The 23,443-nt window shown below is 31.0% G+C and overlaps 4 protein-coding genes and 1 non-coding gene across 6 annotated transcripts; 4 read left to right on the top strand and 1 right to left on the bottom strand.

The window, feature by feature from the left end:
- Positions 1-7,128: 7,128 nt before the first annotated feature.
- LOC105778235 (phosphoenolpyruvate carboxylase, housekeeping isozyme) lies at positions 7,129-12,495 on the top strand. The gene is made up of 11 exons (XM_012601897.2): positions 7,129-7,399; positions 7,645-7,869; positions 8,151-8,542; positions 8,649-8,733; positions 8,835-9,057; positions 9,151-9,254; positions 9,343-9,430; positions 9,858-10,012; positions 10,288-11,286; positions 11,387-11,773; positions 11,873-12,495. The coding sequence occupies exons 2-11, from the start codon at positions 7,690-7,692 to the stop codon at positions 12,167-12,169; spliced, it is 2,910 nt and encodes a 969-aa protein (XP_012457351.1). The 5' UTR covers positions 7,129-7,399; positions 7,645-7,689; the 3' UTR covers positions 12,170-12,495.
- Positions 12,496-13,484: 989 nt separating this feature from the next.
- Positions 13,485-14,172, top strand: LOC105778244 (anther-specific protein LAT52). Its single transcript, XM_052627570.1, has 2 exons — positions 13,485-13,653; positions 13,746-14,172. Exons 1-2 carry the CDS (start codon positions 13,485-13,487, stop codon positions 14,105-14,107), a joined length of 531 nt encoding a protein of 176 aa, XP_052483530.1. The 3' UTR covers positions 14,108-14,172.
- Positions 14,173-17,045: 2,873 nt separating this feature from the next.
- On the top strand, positions 17,046-18,293 carry LOC105787174 (protein STRICTOSIDINE SYNTHASE-LIKE 10). The gene is made up of 3 exons (XM_012613612.2): positions 17,046-17,326; positions 17,412-17,681; positions 17,775-18,293. The coding sequence occupies exons 1-3, from the start codon at positions 17,046-17,048 to the stop codon at positions 18,187-18,189; spliced, it is 966 nt and encodes a 321-aa protein (XP_012469066.2). The 3' UTR covers positions 18,190-18,293.
- Positions 18,294-18,933: 640 nt separating this feature from the next.
- Positions 18,934-22,241, top strand: LOC105778261 (ubiquitin-conjugating enzyme E2 36). Of its 2 annotated transcripts, none has more exons than XM_012601948.2 (8): positions 18,934-19,081; positions 19,332-19,359; positions 19,484-19,570; positions 19,990-20,048; positions 21,137-21,178; positions 21,265-21,338; positions 21,726-21,823; positions 21,906-22,241. In XM_012601948.2, the coding sequence occupies exons 1-8, from the start codon at positions 19,046-19,048 to the stop codon at positions 21,926-21,928; spliced, it is 447 nt and encodes a 148-aa protein (XP_012457402.1). In that variant the 5' UTR covers positions 18,934-19,045; the 3' UTR covers positions 21,929-22,241. The 2 variants fall into 2 exon arrangements, with proteins under 2 accessions (XP_012457402.1, XP_012457394.1); XM_012601940.2 differs by having other exon boundaries at positions 21,925-22,241.
- A 1,118-nt stretch (positions 22,242-23,359) lies between these two features.
- On the bottom strand, positions 23,360-23,443 carry TRNAL-CAA (transfer RNA leucine (anticodon CAA)). The gene has a single exon. It is a non-coding gene; the product is annotated as a tRNA-Leu (tRNA).

Consider the following 23,443-nt stretch of genomic DNA (forward strand, 5'->3'; position numbering starts at 1 on the left):
ACTTGTTTTTTAATTATTCAATACTTGTTTTTTAACACAATTACAAATAATTTATTTGATATTAGTTTTTTCAATTTATAATGATTAATATTGTAGCTTAATAATTGAGTATTATTATAAATAAATCATTGCAATATATGTAAAAATAATTTAAAATATATTTTCAAAAATATTTTCAAAAATTTGTCAAGCAAAGAGAAAATATTTTCCAAGAAATCATTTTACAAAAAGTAAAATATTTTCCAGAAATCATTTTACGAAAAATATTTTACTGGCAATCAAATAGACACTAATAGTATTTAAGTTGAACTTCCAACCAAAAATTTTAAAAGATTATAGTGGGACAAAAGAAAGAGAGAAATAAAGGTAGCTCTAAATTGACAAATTTTAGATGAATATTTTTAAAAAAAATAATAGAAATTAGAACAAGGGCAATCAACCACCACCATGCATTGTGATTTTCAAAATGGTCCCCCAATGGGCCATAAGAAGCATGCTAGATTCAATGTATTTAACTAAAATTTAGGCAATAATAACTCATTCATTGACTAATTTCATATTTATACTTAGCCTCCCATTGTTAAGGAAAAATCAGGCAATCACAATAATAATACTTTCCTTATTGACAATTTAAGATAAACAAAAAAGGGTAAGATTTAATAATAGATGGAATATTTCACTCCATAAAGCTTTCCCAAATAATCAATAAACCTAAAGAAGTTTCTAAAACGTTTTTCTTTTAATTAATAAATGTGCTATTTGAGGTCAAATTTTGAAAATTATTATTTAATTGAAATAGGGTTTAATCTTACTAACTTACATTTATTTAAACCAGACAATATTAATTTAAATAAATGCATTTTATTTTTATTTTTTAGATTAAGTTTAATTTACTACGTTTATTAATGCTCAATTTGGCATAGGCTAGTTAAGCCACCCCAGAAGTGGTTGTTGTTGAATCTTCCAACGAATTAAAAATAAAATAATGGTCTTCACATTATAATCATAATTTAACTTTTATGCAAGTCAACTATGTATCTAGATCCAAAACTTTAACCTATTCTATAATAGGGTATTGGATCTAGCGTTTTGGGGATCTTTATGTGTTATTATTGTTAGTATGGTTAATTATTAAAAAAAAAATCAGTCATAAAATTATTACTTGATTTTGCCCCTAAAAAATCAACTATCTCCCCAAAATAAATTATGCATTGTGGTCTGATCCGAAATGCAAATGGTTTGCGGTATCTGGGATTTGTAATGGTCTTGAATAGGCTTGGAAGATTGATTGTCGAGATGTATTGTTAGAATCAGATTGTTTGGAAGCGCTGCACCATATTAAGGGGAATCTGATAATTAATCAGTCCAAATCGCACATCATAAATGCGATTCGAGATTTGTTGAGGCGTGATTGGAATGCAATTGGTTGGCTGATTGTTTAGCAAAGGCTACAGAAGGAATGGATATTGACTTTCACCTTTGGTCTTAACCCCCAGATTACCTTACTGGTTTATCTGTTCCTAGATTAATTATTATGTAATAGCCTAGAATGCTCAATTTGCAAAAAAAAAAAAATATGTATTTTTAAACTATCATGTGGTTGAAAAAATCTGTTAAATCTGTATTTTTTTAGCCACACAATAATAAAGAAACACATAAAAAAATTTTGGCTAATTAAATTTTTTATGGACCAAATCCTGGATAATTTAACAAAAATTAAAACAATATTATGATTTGAATAAACTCCTAATCACACCATGTTGATTATAATATTATATTATTAAATAAATTTGTACATATTTGGAAGGGAAATTATTATGTCCACAAATTTATTTCCATAGTGGACCGACATTTCCTTTTGTCAATTGGTCAAGTCACAAAAGGTTTATGGAGACTAGAATCTCAAAAGAATATCCGGTAAGATGCTGTTTTTGACTTCCACACACAATCTTCACTTATCACATCTTTTTCAGAAATAAATATAAATTTGATAAGTTGTCAATGGTTGAATTAATAAGCAACCGACCCTATCGTCATGCAACTTTACCTCCCGTTATTACCTTTGTTCGTATCCTTCATAGTCAATATTTGACTTCATTGCACTTTGAAAATTAGGCTCCTCTTTTATCATTAATTAATACTTAGGAGAAGCAAAGCAGTAATTTTTTACAAAAGAGATTATAGTTGAGGATAAAAAATAAGTTCTCTATATGAAAAAGAATTAATTTATCTTTAGAGTTTTACTTATAAGTTATAATAATTCAATAGATTTAAGTTTGTGTATACAAAATCGATAGTCTTAATTCGATTGGTATAAACATTGTTGTCAATGTAAGAAAACGTGGGTTCGAGTGCACTGAAGTACATTATCCTCCTATTTATGGGTTGGGGAGAGATTATGAGTAATTCTAGGTATTGTATCAAAAAATAGTTTGTGTATACGAGAACTGGGCCCAAAAGCTTAACGGAGTCCCCTCGCGTACTAGTAATTGTACGGTTAGAAAGAGAAATATCTGTAGGAATACAACAACATATAAGGCTTAAATACGCCAGTCCTTTGGGCATTCTTCAAGCGCTAGCAAATGAAACAAAATTGCTTTTCAAAAAAAAATATTCTTCCTTCTAGAGGCAATACTCGTTTATTTGGTATTGGACCGACTATAGTAGTCATATCAAATTACTAAGTTTTTTAGTAATTCCTTTTAGCTCTCGCATTATTTTAGCCGATCTCAATATCAGTATTTTCTTTATGGATTGTCATTTCAAGTATTGTTCCCGTTGGGCTTCTTATGTCAGGATACTAAATAAACGTCTAGATGGAAGAATATTTTTTTGAAAAGTTGTTTTGTTCCATCTGCTAGCGCTTGAAAAATGCCCAAAGGACCGACGTATTTAGGCCTAATACGTTGTTGTATTCCTGTAGATATTTCTCTTTCTAACCATATAATTACTAGCACGCCTATTGTGATTCCCAATACAAGAGTCAAAATAGGGATCAACATCCATATGATCCCATAGACCTCTTTTAAAGATTTCAATGTGTAAAAGGAATTGATATCTTCTACTTCTGTCATATAAATTATCATTTCAACTATCCACTTCTCCCATAATGATATCTATGCTACCTAGTATCGGGAATCACAATAGGTTAAATACTATAAAACGAAAAAGGGTTAATATATATTTTGACACCTATATTTGGTTTTAAGATTCAAATTGGGAGCTAATTTTTTTTTGTACAATTAGGCATCTGAACTTGGTTTATTTTGATCCAATTAAATACCTAAGCTTGACATCTTGGTTCAAATTGGTACCTAAATTTGAGTTTTTGGATCAAATTAGTACTTACGATAAATGACTTATTTGAATTAAATTGAACTATAAAACTAGGTTCGGGTACCTTAAATACCAATTTAAACTTTAAAGCTAAATTTAAATAACTAGGAAAAATTCTAAAACCCATCTATAAATTAAATATAATTTATTATTAAAATCTAATTTTAATGTGACAATGGAGTGTTGGCACAGTATGAAAATATCTCAATTATAACCCACAAAACTATAAAAAAAAAAAGTAATGATGAAAATTAAATAACAATGAGGATTTGATTACCAACTACTCAAGAGTACTCGAAGCTTTCCGTTTTTATTATTATTAAATGACACAATAATATATTTAAGGGGACATTGTTGAGCTAACACCAGAAAAAGGTAACATGAAAAAAACCTAATATTTTAGGAAATTGTCTGTACTAATACCAAATTACCAACCAAACCACATGGTATTACATTAGATTCATGTCAATGTCTTTGTCTTTTTTTCATCACATGCATGAGGAGTTGTGTCATTCATGCCCTTATTTGAGCACATAATGCTACACATTTGTCATTATGGTTGACCATTACATAAATATTAACATATACATAATAATATGTAGTTTAATATATATTTTTTATTTATCTATTTATTCAATGATCACTTAAAAACCAACAAGCCTGGCATAAATGTGATGTGACAATTAACTAATATGGATTTTTTCATATGAGGGATGCATGATTGGATTATCATATAACTAATTTTTGGAAAATAATTTATTTATCCAAATAAATAGATAAGAATTTGTGATTATAATTATATGTGTAAATTTTAATCAAACTTACAAAAGATCCAGTAAATAAATAAAGTACATAATAACTCATAGTTAAGTGTATTTTTTAAAAAAATCAAAGTTATTTTCAACTAAAATTGAAAAAAATATCTATGTAATGAATTTATTAAAATATATAAATTAAATCTGATTTTGATTAAAATGGTAAAATTAAGATAATAAAGAATATAAATTCTTGGGTTTAAAACATATAATTTTGTATACATTTTTCTAGATTTATCAACATATAAAAGATATAAATACTCTCGAAATAATATTTGTTGCTTTATAAAAGGAATAATACAATACAATGGGGAAGGAGAAATGGTTTACAAAGATTGAATTATGAACTTCATGCCAATTAACTTGAAACCTACACAGAGGTGAATCCAAGGGGGCTGGCAGGGGCCCCGCCCCCCATAAAATGGAAAATTGTTGTTTAGGTCATTTAAAAAATTTAAAATTTTAAATTAGCAAAAGTAAAATTGTACTTTGGCCCCCTAAAATTATGAAATTTTAATTTAATCCTTTAAAAATTATAAAGATTAGACTATTAAAAATTAAAATTTTGTTTGGGCCCCATTAAATAAATTTTTGGCTGTGAAGGCATTAAAAATTATAGTGTTTTGAGTTCAAATCTAATCAAGCTTTTTTTTCTAATTTTACATTATTTGAAATGATAAAATATCCTCACAATAACGTTTATTATTTTATAAAAGAATAGTATTTAATAATTGTTCAACTGGATTGAGAATTGATACTAAGGGCCTGTTTGATAAATTGAAAATTTAAGTGTCGAAAAATAAAATATTAAATTTTAATGCTAATTTTTATAAATGGTGAATTTGTATAATTTGTTTGATAAACTAGTAAATACAAGTAATGAATACAATTACGTTATTTGATAAAGTAAATACTGATTTTAAATTATTGTTAATTTTTAAAATTTTAATTTTATTAATATAATATTTTATATTATTTTAGATAAAATACATATATGATAATTTTAAATAAAAATTAAAATAATGATCAAATACGATATCTCACTAAATTATGCATATTGATTAGTCCATACAATTTGTCCTAATACATATAAAAGAGAAGATGATGATAGTGAAACTACATTAATTATTTAGTTTATTCAAACACCATCATTTGTCATGTTGATGCTCGTGACTGCTGACAATTGACCAACATGGTTTATTAATCGAAGGCGACACTCATGTGAAGGCATAATTATAATTTAACAAGGATTAAATTGAAAATTCAATATTTCGATAAATATTAAATTAATTTTTTTTAAATATGTGTATATATAAAATTTCAAGTCTATATTATTGAAAATAATATTAAATTTACTTTTGAGAGAAACGAAATTTCATTAACAATCAAAGTGCAAAAACAAATAATAGTAAAACTTTAAACTTTATATTTTCAAGTCTTATTAAATTTCTACTATTATTTAGTACCTCAAAATACAAAATAAATTTATATATTTTATATAGGTTAAAGTAATTTCTAAAATTAGAATTTAGTTTCTTTAATTTTAAATTTCAAAATTTAAGTCCAACCAGGAGCGTATCTAGGGGATCTGGCAAGGTCCTTTAAAATTTTAAATTAGTAAAGATAAAACTACACTTTGATCGCCCCTAAAAATGATAAAATTTTGATTTAATCCTTTAAAAATTATGAAAAATTATAAAAATATAGGCTATTCAAATGGTGAATTTGCATTTTACTATTGTAAAATTATAATTTAATTTCGGCCACCTCTAAAAAATTTTCTAGCTTACTTACCGAGTCCAACTAATAATACTATTAATTTTTTATTAAATTCGGATTAATTACATGGTTATAAAGTAAGTTTTTTTTATCTCAAAATGTCGTAACAACAAATTTAACAAAAAAATTAATAATATTAACGGTTAGACTTGAAATTTGAAAACTGAAAAATAGAGTGACTAAATTATTAGAAATACAAATACAAAAGCTAAATTTTAATTTTAAAAAAGTAGAAGCAATTTTGCCTTTTACATATATTCTTCAACTTTTAATAGTGTGTGCTTACGAGGATTTACAAATTAGAAAATTGGTTGCTTTGGCTTTTGCTTTTGATCCAACTTTTTTTATACATAGATAACCCATCAAAAAGTACAGCATTGATCAATTAATCGGTATCCCATTCATCAGCATATCCACTAGATTATCCTTTGTTAAAGTTTTATGCTTCAATTTATAATACATTTTTCATGAACTATGCGTTTACGATGCAAGCATCAATGTCTATTAGTGGAACAATGAAGAATCAATTCTTAACCTGTTTTCTACATTTTATTATATAAAATATTACGAGGTAAAAACGTTTGAGTGCGGATTGAATCTTAACTTATTTGGTATGAGTATTATTGTCAATGCAAGAAGATGTGAGTTCGGATACGCTGAAACGTATTATCCACCTATTGATGGATTGGGGAGGAATTATGGATAGTTCTAGCGATGGATGGATTGCGGAGGGATTATGTTTTCGAATCACTCCTCCAAATTTTGTTATTTTTATAAAATTAAGGAGGATAGTAAGTACCTATATCTTGAGCTTAATTTGGTAATAAAAATCAAAATAATTTTTTTTTAGAAAAAAAAAGTTAAAATATGTTATAGTTTTTGTACTTTTAAATTCAAGTTCATTTCAATGTCATTTTAATCACATCATTATTAAGTGAGTATTTTTTTATTTCAAATGTTACACTAACAAATTTAACAAAAAAATTTAAGAATGATAACAATTGGACTTGAATTTTAGAATTCAAAAGTAGTGAGACTAGATTCTTAAAAATAAAAATATAAGGACTAAATTTCTAATTTTCAAAACTACATGGACTTACTCAAAAAGTTACGTCATTAAATCAATTAAATTTCCTTTATTACAATTTAGAAAATTGAAGGAGAAGAAACTAAAGTAAACTCAAATTCTGAAATTAAAATTAGAAAAAGAAAAAGAAGAAGAAGAAGAAGAAGAAGTTTTGCATTTGCTTGTTGCTTTTCTAATTTGTTTTTCTTTCCTACTCCAATGTCGTCCACACTAATTTCTACAATATAAAAATTAAGAAAAACCCAATTTTTTTCAATATTTGTTATTTTTCCTCTATAAATAATCGTCTTCCTTTGTTCACTTGCTCATTAACTAGCTTCACACACTCTCTCTCTCCCTCTTTTTCTGGTCCAAAGTTGGGTTAACAGTTGCCCTGATTCAGGTACACTTCTTTATCCTTATCTTTATTTGATTATATCCAAATCTGGGTTTTCTCCAAAAACTTTAAAGTTTGTTTTTTTTTTTTTACAAAGAGCTATATTTTCTCCTAAAACTATGGGTTGTGTAAAAACCTTTTGATTTTTGATGATTCCACTCTTCAGGGTCTTGGTCAGATTTTGTTGCTATTTTTAAACCCAATTTTGGTTTTTATTATTTTGGTAAATTAGCCTGTTTAATGGTCCACAGGGATTAAAAAGAAAAAAAAGCTAAGTTCTATATTCGGGTGTGGCAATGGCTACTAATAACAATAATAGCAAGTTAGAGAAGTTGGCTTCTATTGATGCACAGCTACGTGCTTTGGTTCCTGCTAAAGTGAGTGAAGATGATAAACTGGTGGAGTATGATGCTTTGCTTTTGGACCGGTTCCTCGATATTCTTCAAGACTTACACGGCGAGGATCTTAGGGAAACGGTATGTCATTCTCCAAGAATTGCATATACATAGTTTGATGTTTAAAACTAATGCATATGGTAACATTATACTACTTTATTATCAATTGTTTGTATATTGATTTGTGAGAGTTTCACATTTGGATCACTTAGAATCTTATTTCCTGGTTTTATGTATTACTTTCAGATACGGTTCATAGTGTTCTTTGGAAGATGCTAAATAAATTGATTTGATCTTGAAATTTGTGTTGTGAATTACAGTGATAAAATTGTACCATTTTTTTGTGTGGTTGATTTGATTAGGTTCAAGAATGTTATGAACTTTCTGCTGAGTATGAAGGGAAGAGTACCCCCAAGAAACTTGAGGAGCTGGGGAATGTTTTGACTAGTTTGGATCCAGGGGACTCCATTGTTATAGCTAAGGCTTTCTCCCACATGCTTAACTTGGCTAACTTGGCTGAGGAAGTTCAGATTGCTTACCGGCGAAGGATCAAGTTGAAGAAAGGTGATTTTGCCGATGAGAACTCTGCAACAACTGAATCGGATATCGAAGAAACTCTCAAGAGACTTGTGGTTGATCTCAAGAAGTCTCCTGAGGAAGTTTTTGATGCACTTAAGAACCAGACTGTGGATCTGGTCTTCACTGCTCATCCTACCCAATCTGTTCGTAGATCTTTACTTCAGAAGCACGGAAGGTTTGTTCTTTGATTCTTGTAGCTTAATGTCTTTTTTATTACATTTTGACAAGTACAGCGAAGAAGCAATTTCGAATTTAAAACTTGTTGTTTTCATTACATCCAGGATAAGGAACTGTTTAGCTCAGTTGTATGCTAAAGATATTACTCCAGATGATAAGCAGGAGCTTGATGAAGCTCTACAGCGTGAGGTATATCACTGTGTCTTGATATTTGTTTATCTGTAAACAAACTTGCTATCCTTGTCACAACTTCTTCTCACTTATCTTGTTTCAATTCCTTTTCCATGTAGATTCAAGCCGCATTTCGTACAGATGAGATTCGAAGGACTCCTCCAACTCCCCAAGATGAGATGAGGGCGGGAATGAGCTACTTCCATGAAACGGTATGGAAAGGTGTCCCCAAATTCTTGCGGAGAGTTGACACAGCTTTGAAGAATATTGGAATTAATGAACGTGTTCCCTATAATGCGCCACTTATTCAGTTTTCTTCATGGATGGGTGGTGATCGTGATGGTACATTCCTACTTGGATAACTGAATATAAAAAAGACTTTACCCTGTAGCACAAAAGCTTTTCTTGTTAATATTTGCTTGATATATAATGCAGGCAATCCAAGGGTAACTCCTGAGGTCACAAGGGATGTTTGCTTGTTGGCTAGAATGATGGCTGCCAATTTGTACTATTCCCAAATCGAGGATCTGATGTTTGAGGTATTTAGCTTGTATCATGTAACACTTTCTTATGAGCTTTATTTGAAGGATCCATTTTGGGCCAATCCTTATTGATGTATCTTTGCAGTTGTCAATGTGGCGTTGCAGTGATGAGCTTCGTGTTCGTGCAGACGAACTTCATAGATCTTCAAGGAGAGATGCTAAACACTACATAGGTATACTTTTAGAAATATGCCGGTTTCCATTTTGTTTACCTTTTTTCCTAAATCTAGATGATGCACTTTTTACATAAATAGCTGTTCCGAATGGGCTTTACATGCATTTCATGTGACCTTGTGAACAAAAATGTAAGTCCAGCTATTATTTTTGCATGTGTTTTCAGAATATACTTTGAAGTATTGAGAATACTATTTCTATCTCTAATTCCCCATACGGACAGAATCTTCTATAGTGTATCTTTTATAGAATGCTTAAAGAATATATTTAGACTTTAGGGAAGTTAAAACTAGATATGCTTCTCTGACAAGATTTCCAATGCCATGTGATGATTTACGCGACTTGGAAATGATAGTTTCTATAATATCTTGATCAATTGATTTCGTGTCACTGGTTCAGTTCTCATTTGATGTTACTTCAATGCAGAATTCTGGAAAAAAGTTCCTCCAAATGAACCCTACCGTGTTATTCTTGGTGATGTTAGGGACAAGCTGTATCAGACACGTGAAAGGTCTCGCCAAATGTTGTCTCATGGTATCTCTGACATTCCAGAGGAGGAAACTTTCACCAACATTGAGCAGGTCTCTGTCGGTTTATCATATATCAGTCTTATTATGAGTTTGGAATCCACCTACTCATCATGAGTAAAATACAGATTTACATTAGATTGCCCCTCGGCTAACATCTAGCCTTAATAACAATAGGAAAACGGCCCGGAAAACCCGATTTTGTAACTCTTCTCCTTTTTTCGTTTTATGTGCTGGGACAATAATGCCTTGAAAACTTCCATTTCACTTTCTCTGCCCTCATTGTAACGTCTGCCCTAATTAACTCTTTGCTCTTAAACTTTTTGCAGTTTTTGGAACCGCTTGAACTATGTTATAGGTCACTTTGCTCTTGTGGTGACCGGCCAATTGCTGATGGAAGTCTTCTTGATTTCTTGAGGCAAGTGTCAACTTTTGGCCTCTCACTTGTCAGACTTGACATTCGGCAAGAGTCTGACCGCCACACCGATGTCTTAGATGCCATCACCAAGCACTTGGAAATTGGTTCCTACCGAGAGTGGTCTGAAGAACAAAAGCAGGAATGGCTATTGTCTGAACTAAGTGGAAGACGTCCATTGTTTGGTCCTGATCTTCCTAAAACAGAAGAAATTGCTGATGTTTTGGATACCTTCAGTGTCCTAGCAGAGCTCCCGGCAGACAACTTTGGAGCATACATCATTTCAATGGCAACTGCTCCTTCTGATGTTCTTGCTGTTGAGCTCCTACAGCGTGAATGCCATGTGAAGCAACCATTAAGAGTTGTTCCACTGTTTGAGAAGCTTGCAGATCTGGAGGCTGCACCTGCTGCTTTGGCTCGGCTCTTCTCTATAGATTGGTACAGAAATCGGATCAATGGCAAGCAGGAAGTCATGATTGGTTATTCTGATTCGGGTAAAGATGCTGGCCGTCTCTCTGCTGCCTGGCAGTTATACAAAGCTCAAGAGGAGCTTATCAATGTTGCTAAGCAATTTGGTGTGAAGCTAACGATGTTCCATGGTCGTGGTGGAACTGTTGGAAGAGGTGGTGGTCCCACCCACCTTGCTATATTATCTCAACCACCAGAAACAATTCACGGCTCACTTCGGGTTACAGTTCAAGGTGAAGTTATTGAGCAATCGTTCGGAGAGGAACACTTGTGCTTTAGAACACTCCAGCGTTTTACTGCTGCCACACTTGAGCATGGCATGCACCCACCAGTTTCACCAAAACCAGAATGGCGTGCACTGATGGATGAAATGGCTGTCGTTGCTACTGAGGAGTACCGTTCCATTGTCTTCAAAGAACCTCGATTTGTTGAATATTTCCGCCTTGTAAGTGAACTTGCATTATCATGTTCTGAACACCATGCCATTTGTTCCAAGTTAATTAAAGCAGTTTTGGATTAACTAATACCTGTTCTTTTTTCTGTAGGCTACACCAGAGTTGGAGTATGGTAGAATGAATATTGGAAGCCGACCATCAAAGCGGAAGCCAAGTGGGGGTATCGAATCTCTTCGTGCAATCCCATGGATCTTTGCGTGGACGCAGACGAGATTCCATCTCCCTGTTTGGCTCGGATTTGGAGCTGCATTTAAACATGTCATTCAGAAGGACATTAAGAATCTCCTTATGCTGCAGGAGATGTACAATGAATGGCCTTTCTTCAGAGTGACAATTGATTTGGTTGAAATGGTCTTTGCAAAAGGAGATCCTGGGATTGCAGCCTTATACGATAAGCTTCTTGTTTCTGAGGAACTCTGGTCTTTTGGAGAGCGGTTGAGAACCAACTTTGAAGAAACTAAAAGCCTTCTCCTCCAGGTAAATTCCCTTGGCCTGGATCGCATATAGATGCTTCTGGTTACTTACATCTTTCAAAAACATCGAGCAACTTACTCTTTTCTTCTTTACGGTTATCAGATTGCTGGGCACAAGGATCTTCTCGAAGGGGATCCCTACCTGAAGCAAAGACTCCGGCTACGTGATTCATACATCACCACTCTAAATGTCTGCCAGGCCTACACACTCAAACGTATCCGTGACCCAAATTACAATGTGAAGTTGCGGCCACATATCTCTAAAGAGATCATGGAATCAAGCAAACCTGCTGATGAACTTGTGAAACTGAACCCAACAAGCGAGTATGCCCCTGGTTTGGAGGACACCCTCATCTTGACCATGAAGGGTATTGCTGCCGGCATGCAAAACACCGGTTAAACCACCGACATGCTACACGAGGTGTGCTTAAAGTTTTTTAAGTCCAGAGAAGATGAATTATTCATCAAAGACAGATGTCATTTCGGTGAAAACCTTTCTTATGGGTAAACAAAAGAGTCGGATATATATATAAATGCTCTTTAAAGCTGTATGATTATGCTGTTATGCTTTTAAGACTCGTTTTATTTATATATATATATGTATTGCGGCAAGTGTTTATTATTGCCCAAAAACGGATTGGAATGGAACTCCATTGGAACTGATCCATTATGCTTTAAATACAAGTAATGCCTTTTGAGGCTTCTGGTTTTTGTTTTTACGTATAATCTTGGGTCTTTTTAAGCTTATATAATTTACAGCTTCTTTATGCATGCATGTATTTTTGTTTCAATCAAATGCAAGATTTTCATATGATTAAAACAATAACAGACTAATAGTTAATGGTCAGAAATGTAATTTCTCTTAATTTTTTGTGTTTTTGACAACAGCAGTTCCACTAAATTCTGGCGAGTGTTCAAATTTCTAATAAATAGTTGGGTAATCGGATCCGAAAAATAGGCTTAAAAAAATAAAATCATTTCAAATATAAATTAATTTTGGGCTTGGCTCGATTTGCTTTCTACTTTATAATATTTTATATAAAGTAAAATTAAATATATAATAATATAGTGTATATTTCAATATATAAGATAATGTAAATATGCATATCCTAAAACAGACTTGAATTAAAATTTACAAATATGAACGAGCATAAAATATATCAATATTATATATAAACTCAGCCCTCATGAACTTCTTTAATTATTATGTAGATTTTTGTATTAAGAGATAAATAATATACATTCATTTATAGATTAGTTAAAATTTTATTAAATTATACAATAAATATTTATATAATGACTTTTTAACAATTTTTTCTTAAAATAAATTAAAATTTAGATTTTAAAATCAACCCTTTTTGGTTTCTTCCTCCTTTTCTCCCTTATAAAACATGTACCTAAAGTTATTTAATTTTATATATCATTATTTTCCTCTTAATTGTGTAAATAATAGCAATAAATTATCATTTCACTAACAAATTAAAAAACCAATTAAAAGCAGAACAAAGAACGAGTCTCACTCACTGTTTTTAGATAATTTTAGTTGCTTTTCTTCAGGTTGGTTTGATTAATTAAAAATTCCCTTAAAAACAAAAAATTTGAATAATTTCCATAGCCGAAAAATAGCTCAGTCCCTCGCTATAAATTTACCTTTTTTGTTTTACAAACTTCCATAACTAGAAGAAAACTAATAAAAATAAAAATAAAATAAAAAGATGGAAAAAACATCAATCCTGGCCCTTGTAATTTCATTGGTAATATGCCTAATTTCGTCCCTCCTTGGCTTTTCCCATGCCAAGCATGGCTTGTTAGTTGTAATAGGCAAAGTTTATTGTGACACTTGCCGAGTTGAATTTGAAACCAAACTTAGCCAACCTATTAATGGTAATATGCAAACTATATCAACTCCACTTAAACTTTTATATTCGTCATATATTCGGACATAAATACGTATACTTCTTGTTTATATGCATAAGCAAAAGTGCATTTGGAATGTAAGAATCGAACCGACGAACGAATAGTATATAGCAAAGACGCGGTTTCAGACAAATTGGGAATGTATAGCATCCCGGTGGAAGGTGATCACGAGGACGAACTGTGCGAAGTGCGCTTGATAGAGAGCCCGAGGAACAATTGCAACGAGATGATGGAATCGTGGAGGAAAGCCAGAGTGGTGCTGACGAGAAGAGATGGGGTGACCGATCTAACTCGACAGACCAACAATTTAGGGTTCAAGATAAAACCGGAGGATGTTGATACTAAGGCATGTGTCAAAGTGCTTGAAGAAATGGGCTTCGTTGTTGATGGTAAGACGCGAATGGTTGAAATTCCGTCGTAAGCTTTTTTATTCACCAATATTTGTATGATAAAAGGAAGGTTTATAATAGAATATTTTAAACCCATTTTTTTATCCTTTCTTCTTCTTTTCTTTTTTTCCTTGAATAGTAGATAATGATTTAATCCGAGTAGATTTAAAAAGGACTTAGAGCTAGTTTATGATCGGATCAATTGAGATTTTATAAATATGAAACTTGAATTAATGGATTTTATGGTTTACATTGATTACAGTTTATTAACTAATGTATCCGTAGAGTTATTTATTGAAATTTGATTGATGGAAGCCTATAAGAATTTATTTATCTTGAAAAAGTTGAAGAGAATGAGATCCTATTTCTCTTTGTTCATTTTATACTACAACATACTATCATTTATACGATTGGAAGCGAAAAAATTAAGGCAACAAGGTTGGGAGAAATTGTCAATGCATCAATCATCTTTTGTTAAGTTAGTGTGCATTCATATCTGATTCTAAAATGTGTACTACATACAACCTTTTTGACATCTGTCGGACAAAATTAGAAATTTTGCATTGGAGGGCAAGGTCAAATAAAAGAAGTTGGGAGGGGCCATAGTTAAAAATTGTGTTTTAAAATTATTTGAATTGAAATTTTAATTTCTTGTAGGGGTCAAACTTGAAAATCTTCATTTAATTAAAGGGTTAAAAGGGAATTAATCAATTTATTAATTTCAAAGGAACTTAAAAACAATTCTACCATTTAACCAAGGCAATGTTTTAGAAAACTGAACCGATGATCAAACATTTAGATCACCGATTCCCCATTCAAGTGTCGGTACAATAATAATTCTATAAATAGTTAATAAAAATTAAAAAAACTTGTAAAACATTTCAGCAGTTGTTTTTTATTATTATTTTGAATTACAATTTCTTATTGTTTTAAGCGGTTTGCTCAAAGATTGATTTAATCTCTTTGTCAAACTAGATTGAGAGACGAATCTAGCTTAATTCCAACGATGCCAAAGCTCTTGCTTTAATCATGTTGAAACATTATCAATTTTTGTTAAAAGTGAATTGTTGATGGTGCCATAAAATATTTTTGTTAAATTTTTTATTGGTATCAACTTCACATTTTATCTTTAAAATATTTTTGATTAAAAAATCACATTTTACATTTAATATATTTTTTAATTTCAAAATACATGGTGACAAGAATCATAGGATAATTGAAGCAACTAAGCAAGCAAAGAAGCTAACCTGTATGTAAAAGATTAATAAATAAATGATGAGGGAATCAAAGTTAATAACAAATTTGATTACAGTGGGTGACAGTGGCTACAAGGACCCAAATTTATTTTTTAAATTTAACTCGAACAAATATATTCGATTCGATTTTATTCTAATTTCATCTTACTCAACTCGAATAAATAAACTTTCAAATCGAATTAAGATGAGAAAATAAGATCCATCAACTCGATTAACTCAAATTCATTCAATTCAATCCAACACTACCCTATCCATTATTATTTGTTTAGTGGATTTAAATGCTAGAATTTATAATTTTATTACAGTGATAGAAATTAATTTCACCCGAGGCTTTTAAGTAAATAGAAAATCTTTTTTCTAATTTAAAACTATTAGTGACATAATTATTTCCGACGAAAGATTCAACCGAAAATACTTTAATGAAAAACACCTTGAAGCAGCCATTGTTGAACCCAAGCGTGCATTGATTGAAGAAGGCAGGGAAGCCATTAAAGTAAACATTGAGAGAAATGAAGGAATTCCATACGAGACGAAACGACGAAGTCCAGGGGAACCTGATCTTCTTCATCATCATTAATAATCATGAATTTTGTTTCTCCTCTCCTTTACCGCTTTTCTTCGGAAATAATAGAACCCGCAAATGGTGGCTTAGAAAATTTTGTTTGAATGCATGCTAAAACAAATCATTTCCAATTCCTCCATCTTAATTTTCTTTTTCTATTAAAGTAGGATTTTAATTTTGATTCAATAAAATTGGACTTTTCATAAGATCATTTACTAAAAGATGCTCAGCTTACTCGAAAATGGTACTTGCTCCATCCTATTCGAGCTATTATCATGATCGAAAATTTATTTAGTTGTGACGTGGAGAATATTTATTTGCATTTGTTAAGGTTTGAACCGCTGCTCTCAAATGTTAGGTGGTAGTACACTTGCCCATTAATGCCATTTAAGGATATGAGTTTAATCTTTACTAAGGTCCCCTTGATAGGTGGTCGTGCTCCATGTATAGTCCGGTCCAACAAAATTCTCTCGTTTTGTTGAATCTACTGCTTCAAGCACTCGAACTCTTCAAAAAGTTAGAAATGAAACCTCAATTAGAGACAATACCAACCCATTAAAAAATCCATCGACTTCTGACAAATAATTTTTAAAAAAATGTCTAAAATAAAATCTGCTTTATCGTTTATCATCCACCTGCATTTTCTTTTTTCATGTATGCTTTTTAATCGGTTGTATAACCACAATAACCAAAAATATTAAAAATATGTATACCACAATAAAATAAAGTGCTAGACAAGAGCAGTATTTAATTAAGTTTAAATAAAAGTGTACTAAGTTTTAGAGATTGTGTGATTAAATTATTTAATTATTTGTTAATAAGGCCAGCAATTACTTTGCGGAGGAGATATCTCTCCAGATAGGAGTGTTTAAGTTTAATTAAAAAGTACAAATAGACTTTTATCTTTAAACACTTCAAGTTTTTAATTTTTATAATAACATTTTTATCGTATTAAACGAAACTTTAACCATATTTAGGGATTTAATTTAAATTGAAATTTTATTATATCCCTATAAATATATATCACACGTTCACCTTTTCCAACACGTTTCCTTAAGTTTCATAGAAGCTAATTCCTTTCGGTCTATTTTTAACGTGTTCGAATTCTGTTGGCTTTTTTTAGTCATGAAGAAATATCAGCTTTTGTTCCTAATGCTTTACCTTGCATTATGTGTGAATCAATCTCACCAGCGGATTCTTTCTCAAAAGCATGATGCTAAAAAAATTGATGAACAATTTCTTCATCAAAAGCAGAATGTTATCGTCTCAAAAGATTATGAATTAATTAATCTTGTTAAAGTTACAGGTCCTGAAAGTATCGCGTTTGACTGTAAAGGCGAAGGGCCATACGTTGGAGTATCTGATGGTCGGATACTTAAATGGCATGGACCAAAACTTGGCTGGAAAGAGTTTGCTATTCCTTCATCAATTAGGTATTCTGTATTATTTACGCATTCATTAACTTATATTCTTTTTGTAAAGATAGTTAACCAGCGGATGGATTTTTTGTTGGATTAGGAGAAGAGAGTTGTGCGATGGGTCTACAAATCCTAATCTTGAACCAATATGTGGAAGGCCACTGGGCTTAAAATTTAACCCAGTAACTTGTGATCTCTATATCGGTGATGCTTATTTTGGTCTTCTCATGATTGGACCTAATGGTGGCATAGCACAAACTCTTGTTAGCTCAGTTAAAAGAATCCCGTTTAAGTTTATAAATGGGTTAGATATTGATAGTAGTACAGGAGTTATTTATTTTACAGATAGTAGTACTACTTTTCAGAGAAGGTATGATTTTCTTTTGAACTATTGGAATTTTTTTAATTCAACTTTTTGAGTATTTATCTAATTTTTAATTAAATTTTTAATATTTATGTGTAGGTATGCGGATTTTTTGTCCAAATCAACTGATAATAGCGGAAGGTTATTAAAATATGATCTACATACAAAAAATACATCTGTTATCTATACAGGTTTGATGTTTCCAAATGGAGTAGCTTTGAACAAAAATCATTCTTTTCTTTTGGTGGCGGAAACAACACGAAGAAGAATATTGAAGTTCTATCTTGGAGCAAATAATTTAGAGCCCGAAGTGTTTGCTAAGTTACCTAGAGTTCCTGATAATATTAAGATGAATGATAAAGGAGAGTTCTGGGTAGCTTTAAACGCAGGAAGGCTTGGAAAGATCGATGATGATGTTCCGGATCCCATAGGAATTAAATACGATCAAGAAGGAAGAATTTTAAAACAACTGGACGGAAATAATGAAGATGTATTTAGTTCTATTAGAGGTTAACCGAACTTTATATATTGGTTCAGTTACAAAACCTTATGTTACTATTTTAAATTTTTAAGTTCTCGTTTTATTAGTGATATTAGTGAGGTTAATTGAATATTGATTAAATTACAAAACTTTGGGTTGCTATTTTTATTCTTGTAGCGAGGTTACAAAATCTTAGGTTGATATTTTAAAAGTTTAATTTTTTTATTTTTAAATAACTTTTATGAGAATGTTCAATTTTATTTTAAATTTTATTTTTTGCATTGCCTGGATGATAATTAAAATCTTATGTTGCTATGTGATAATTAATTTCTATATGGTTTTGGTGATAACTAAAACTTTAATGTTACCTTTGGTTGAAGTATTATTTTTAAGCATGTTTTAGTGTATGAGTTACCAATAAACCACTTCAATTAATAATTTTAACTACTTCCTTGACTTATATTAATTAAGTTTAAAAATTATTTTTACGAGAGATATCACTTATCTTTTTTTTTCAAATTTAAATTTTATAATTTTTTATTTTATGGAAATAAGTATGTTTTTCTTTAATATGTATTGAATTTATATATTCGATTGAGTCTTAACTTAATTAATATTGAAATTATTATCAGTACAAGGAATATGAATTCTAGTGCGCTGAAAAATATTTTTTATTTATGGATTTAGGAAAATTAAAATTTTCTCCAAATAATGATTTCCAAAGAAGGGATTTAAGTAATTTCATGTTATAAAGGTTTTTTTCACGTGTGGTGGGCATGGCATGGCACTGGTATTTATATACAAAGAATCTTAAATTTTATTATCTCTCTCCATTTCTAGATCCCCAAAACCCTCATACTTTTTTTTTTCCTTCCCATCGATCTCGCCAATGGCCAACACTAATCTCCCTCGAAGAATCATTAAGGTTTCTCTTTCGATCTCACTCTCATCCTTCTCGGTTTCCTCATTGGAACCCTCAGAAAATCTTCCTTTTTTTAAAAAAAATAGTGTTCTTTTTTTTGTGTTTCTAGAGTTTGATTTGGTAGCTGAATTGTTTTGGGGTTTTAATGAATCGGAAGCTTCAGTAAATTGTTTTAAGTCTTCTTACTTTGTTTCTGTGAATTATGTGAATGTTTCATGCTTAATTTTTGTTTCTTTATCTTTGATCTAAACAGGAAACTCAGCGTCTCCTCAGTGAACCAGGTAAATACTTTGCTTCTTTTTTTGAAATTCTTGTTGAATATTGTTTGTTATCGGTTTTTTTTTTTTGGATTAAATGTTATGGGCTGAAAAATGTTTAATTTTATTGTTTTTCCCATAAATACAGCGCCTGGAATTAGTGCCTCACCATCAGAGGATAATATGCGATATTTCAATGTGATGATCCTTGGTCCAACACAATCTCCATATGAAGGTAGTTGATTTTTTTTAATCTGATGGGTTGCGCTTTTTCTTTGTGTTAGAAATGTAAAATTTTAGCAGTTATTGTATAATAGTTGGGTCTCAACTGATTGAATACATAAAGATTGACACCATTGCCAATTTTTAGTTATTAAAATGACCTCTATATGCCTTAAGAGTATGATTTTTCATTTGAGAAAATGGTTATGCTGTGTTTATTTTACTTCATTTCTATCTTTTAATGAGAAAGAAGGGGCCCTTGTTTTCAATGTTGAGTGTTGAAATATAAGCCCAATTAGCATGGGTTTAAGTCTTATGCTGTGGTTAGTCTGGTTTTTGGAAGTTGTTTCTGGTAATATCTCATCACCTTTTTTGTCATTCTGCATTTATGTATAGGATATGATGCATTTTCTTGTTTGGTTATTTGTTTAGGAGGGGTTTTCAAGTTGGAACTATTTTTGCCTGAAGAATATCCCATGGCTGCTCCTAAGGTAGTCAGCATTGAGTTATTCTTAATGTTTAGCATGATCTTCATGTTTTGGCATCTGTTGGGGTATGCTCGGTTGATGTTCCTTTGATATATGATATTGATTGACTTTACATTGGGTTTTATTATGAATTAGGGATGCACTAGTTTACATGTAGAGAATGCTGTCTTTGCTTTGTGTGACTGTTTTATCTGTCACGTTTTACTGTTAGTGCATCTAGTTTCCATCAGTTTCTGTTCTTCTTGGTGATTAAGGATATAATTTCCTTTAGCTTGTCAATGTTTGCTCGACCTTCACTTGTTAAGTTGTTTGTTAGTCAGTGTTGAAGCACACATGCATCATATTACATATTTGTAGTCTATCTGCTTAAAAAGTGTTTTTGAATTGCTCTCTATCTAATGGGTACTATATTCTATGACCTTCAGTTTACTGAACAGATGGAGATACATATACTATCAATGCATCCTATTATTAACAGCCTAATTTCCATGACCTTCTTAGCTCTCTAATATCAAACTCTCTTTCATCTCTTTAACTAGTTGGAGAAATTCATCTGAAATCATATGATTTTCTATAATTTGCTATTGCTTTGTGATCTTCAACCTTCGTTCTAATAGATTCAGGTTCAACAGAATATTTTTTGCAAAATTGTGTTATTTTCCTTTCAATATGGTGAAGTTTTGGTTCTATATGATTCTTTGCTTTAATGACATTTAAGAGGAAAATGCATATTGGAAATGAACATCTAGTAGTATGTTATATTCACTGGCTTTCGGAAGCCGTTCTTACTTTCACCTAGGAAGAACCTTGCCTTCAATTAGTTGCGCAGAACCAACTTTTTTGGTGCTAATGATCTAATCCGTGCTTGCTCTCCTAATTGGACTCTGTATGGCTGATTGGTGGCATTTGAGATTCATTATCTTCTTTTGATCGGTACTTAATTGTTTGATTTCCGAAAAATAGGACCTCTGTCCTCTTTTTGGTGATTGGACTTCATTGTTTGGTTCTCAGAACTTTTCCATCTTCCATTAGTTTTGCCCTTTCTGGTATATTTTGTATTTTTATCCACCTTAACAAATTTGCTGTAACAGGTTCGATTTCTTACAAAGATATACCATCCTAACATCGATAAGGTCAGCTCTACCTGTTCCTCCTTTTGTCCTTGTTTTTTGGTGTTAAAGGTGTATTTTATTGTTCTAAGAATTGATCTTTCTTGCAGCTTGGAAGAATATGCCTTGATATTCTCAAAGACAAATGGAGTCCAGCTCTCCAGATTCGAACTGTACTTTTGAGGTATTATAAGTTTTTGTGAGATGTATCCCTAATACTGTAAATCGCAATAGATGGTTTGAGTAACAAGCTTAGAACGTATTACATGTCATTATAGTTATAATTTTTTTTCTGGAAAATGAGAGATTACAAGTAAAGATGGCAGTTGAATATTTCTTTTCCACCAATGCCCATTTATGTAGCTTTTGTTTTGCATGAAAGATTTCACTGCTTTTTTTCAAATGCAAATATATTTATATGTTTGTGTGTATGCGTGTATGTGTTGTGTACGTATTATTACTTAGAAAGGGAATTCTTTTGTGTCTGGGTTCAAGACATTATTATCTTAAGTTATTGCGGTATCTTGATCGAGTTTTAGGTCAATACTAAAATTATTATCTTTATTGCTAGCATTCAAGCACTCCTGAGTGCTCCTAATCCTGATGATCCACTCTCGGAGAACATTGCTAAGCACTGGAAAACAAATGAGGCTGAAGCCGTGGAGACAGGTAAAATCCCATGGTTGCAATCTTAGATCACTACTAGAATCAAGGCTGGTATGCTGTGATTCTTACGATTGACTGTTCTCAGTTTCCTTGACTATTTGCAGCTAAGGAATGGACCCGTTTATATGCGACCGGTGCGTAATACAAGTGGCGGAACCGTTAGTGCTCTTAAAATAACATTTTTATGCAATGTAAGCTATTCAATGTTAAAGTTAAGGTTTGAAAGAGTCTGATATTCGCAAAGCTTTCAGCTGCAACCTGAGTTGGAAGCAGTGCAGTCTCATCTCTGAACTTGTAAGATAATATACATTGTTCTCAAAAACTCTGAAATGCTCAAACTAAGGGATTATTCTCTAATATAGCAAAATGTTTAAACGAAATAATTAAATCTAATTGTAATTGATTAAATTTTGTTGACTAATGTAGGTGATCATTTTTAATTTAATTATTCCATTTTTGGCAAATTCTACCATTTTTTTTACCCGTCTTCTCAATTGCCCAGTGCCTGCCTCTTTCAACCAAAACTCTTGTGGTCTTTAATATATAATGCAGAAGTCTTAATTGTATTTTGGCTTATATTGTTGTGCCGAGTAATTAGAGGTAGTAATTACATTTTATTTGATAATATAAAATGTAATGATAAAATTATATAATTTTTATTTTATAAAAAATTCTCTAATAAAATTTAAAACCAAATTTAATGTAAGAAAGTATTTGATAATGCAATTATTAATAAAAATAATAATAAAAAGGTGTCTTATGTAACTTTATTGAACAGCTCATTCCATCTCTATCATTAAACTTATATCCCTAGACTAGTTATCATTGGTTAGTGTTTTGTTAAGTGCAAATAATTTATAATAAATACAGGTTAATATTTAATGGTTAAAATGTATGAAAAATTTCATCTTTTCAGATTACTTAAATGAAATTAGTAAAAAACATGTAATCATATTTTTAAGTAATGTATCATTAAATTAAAATACTTTTATTGTGTAGAATAATAGCTTCTTAATATTTAAATCACGTATTGGTGTGTTTGGATAGTCACATGATAATTAGATTTTAATGTAATTGTTTGTAATTATTAATATAATTATCTCATTTCTCACCATCTCTTAAGAATTGGAGTGTATTGAAGTGCTCTAATTGTTATATTTTGACATATGACCGAAAACATTACAACATCGACTATTAGATTACAGTTTTTATATTGAGAAATAAAATAATTTTAATTTTTATGACATCAATTATTAAATTATGATGTTTAAATCAAGAAAATAATATTTTTAACTTTTAAATATTATTTAAAACTAGATTTTAACATTGATGCCATATAAAATTTGGGAGGAAACATTACAACATCAACGATTAGGTTGCGGTTTTTAAATCGGAAAAATTAAAATAATATTAGTTTTTACGACATTAATGTTTAAATTACAAATCATAAACCTATAAACTAAAATAATAAATAGCTTTTAAACATAAAGACTAAATTTTAACTTGGACACTATATTTTGAAGGTTAAATGTAGTAAAATGTCAGAAGTGGGATTTGAACCCACGCTCTCTCACGAGAACCAGAACTTGAGTCTGGCGCCTTAGACCACTCGGCCATCCTGAC

Source organism: Gossypium raimondii, chromosome 1, assembly GCF_025698545.1.
Source record: "Gossypium raimondii isolate GPD5lz chromosome 1, ASM2569854v1, whole genome shotgun sequence".
Classification (NCBI taxonomy): domain Eukaryota; kingdom Viridiplantae; phylum Streptophyta; class Magnoliopsida; order Malvales; family Malvaceae; genus Gossypium; species Gossypium raimondii.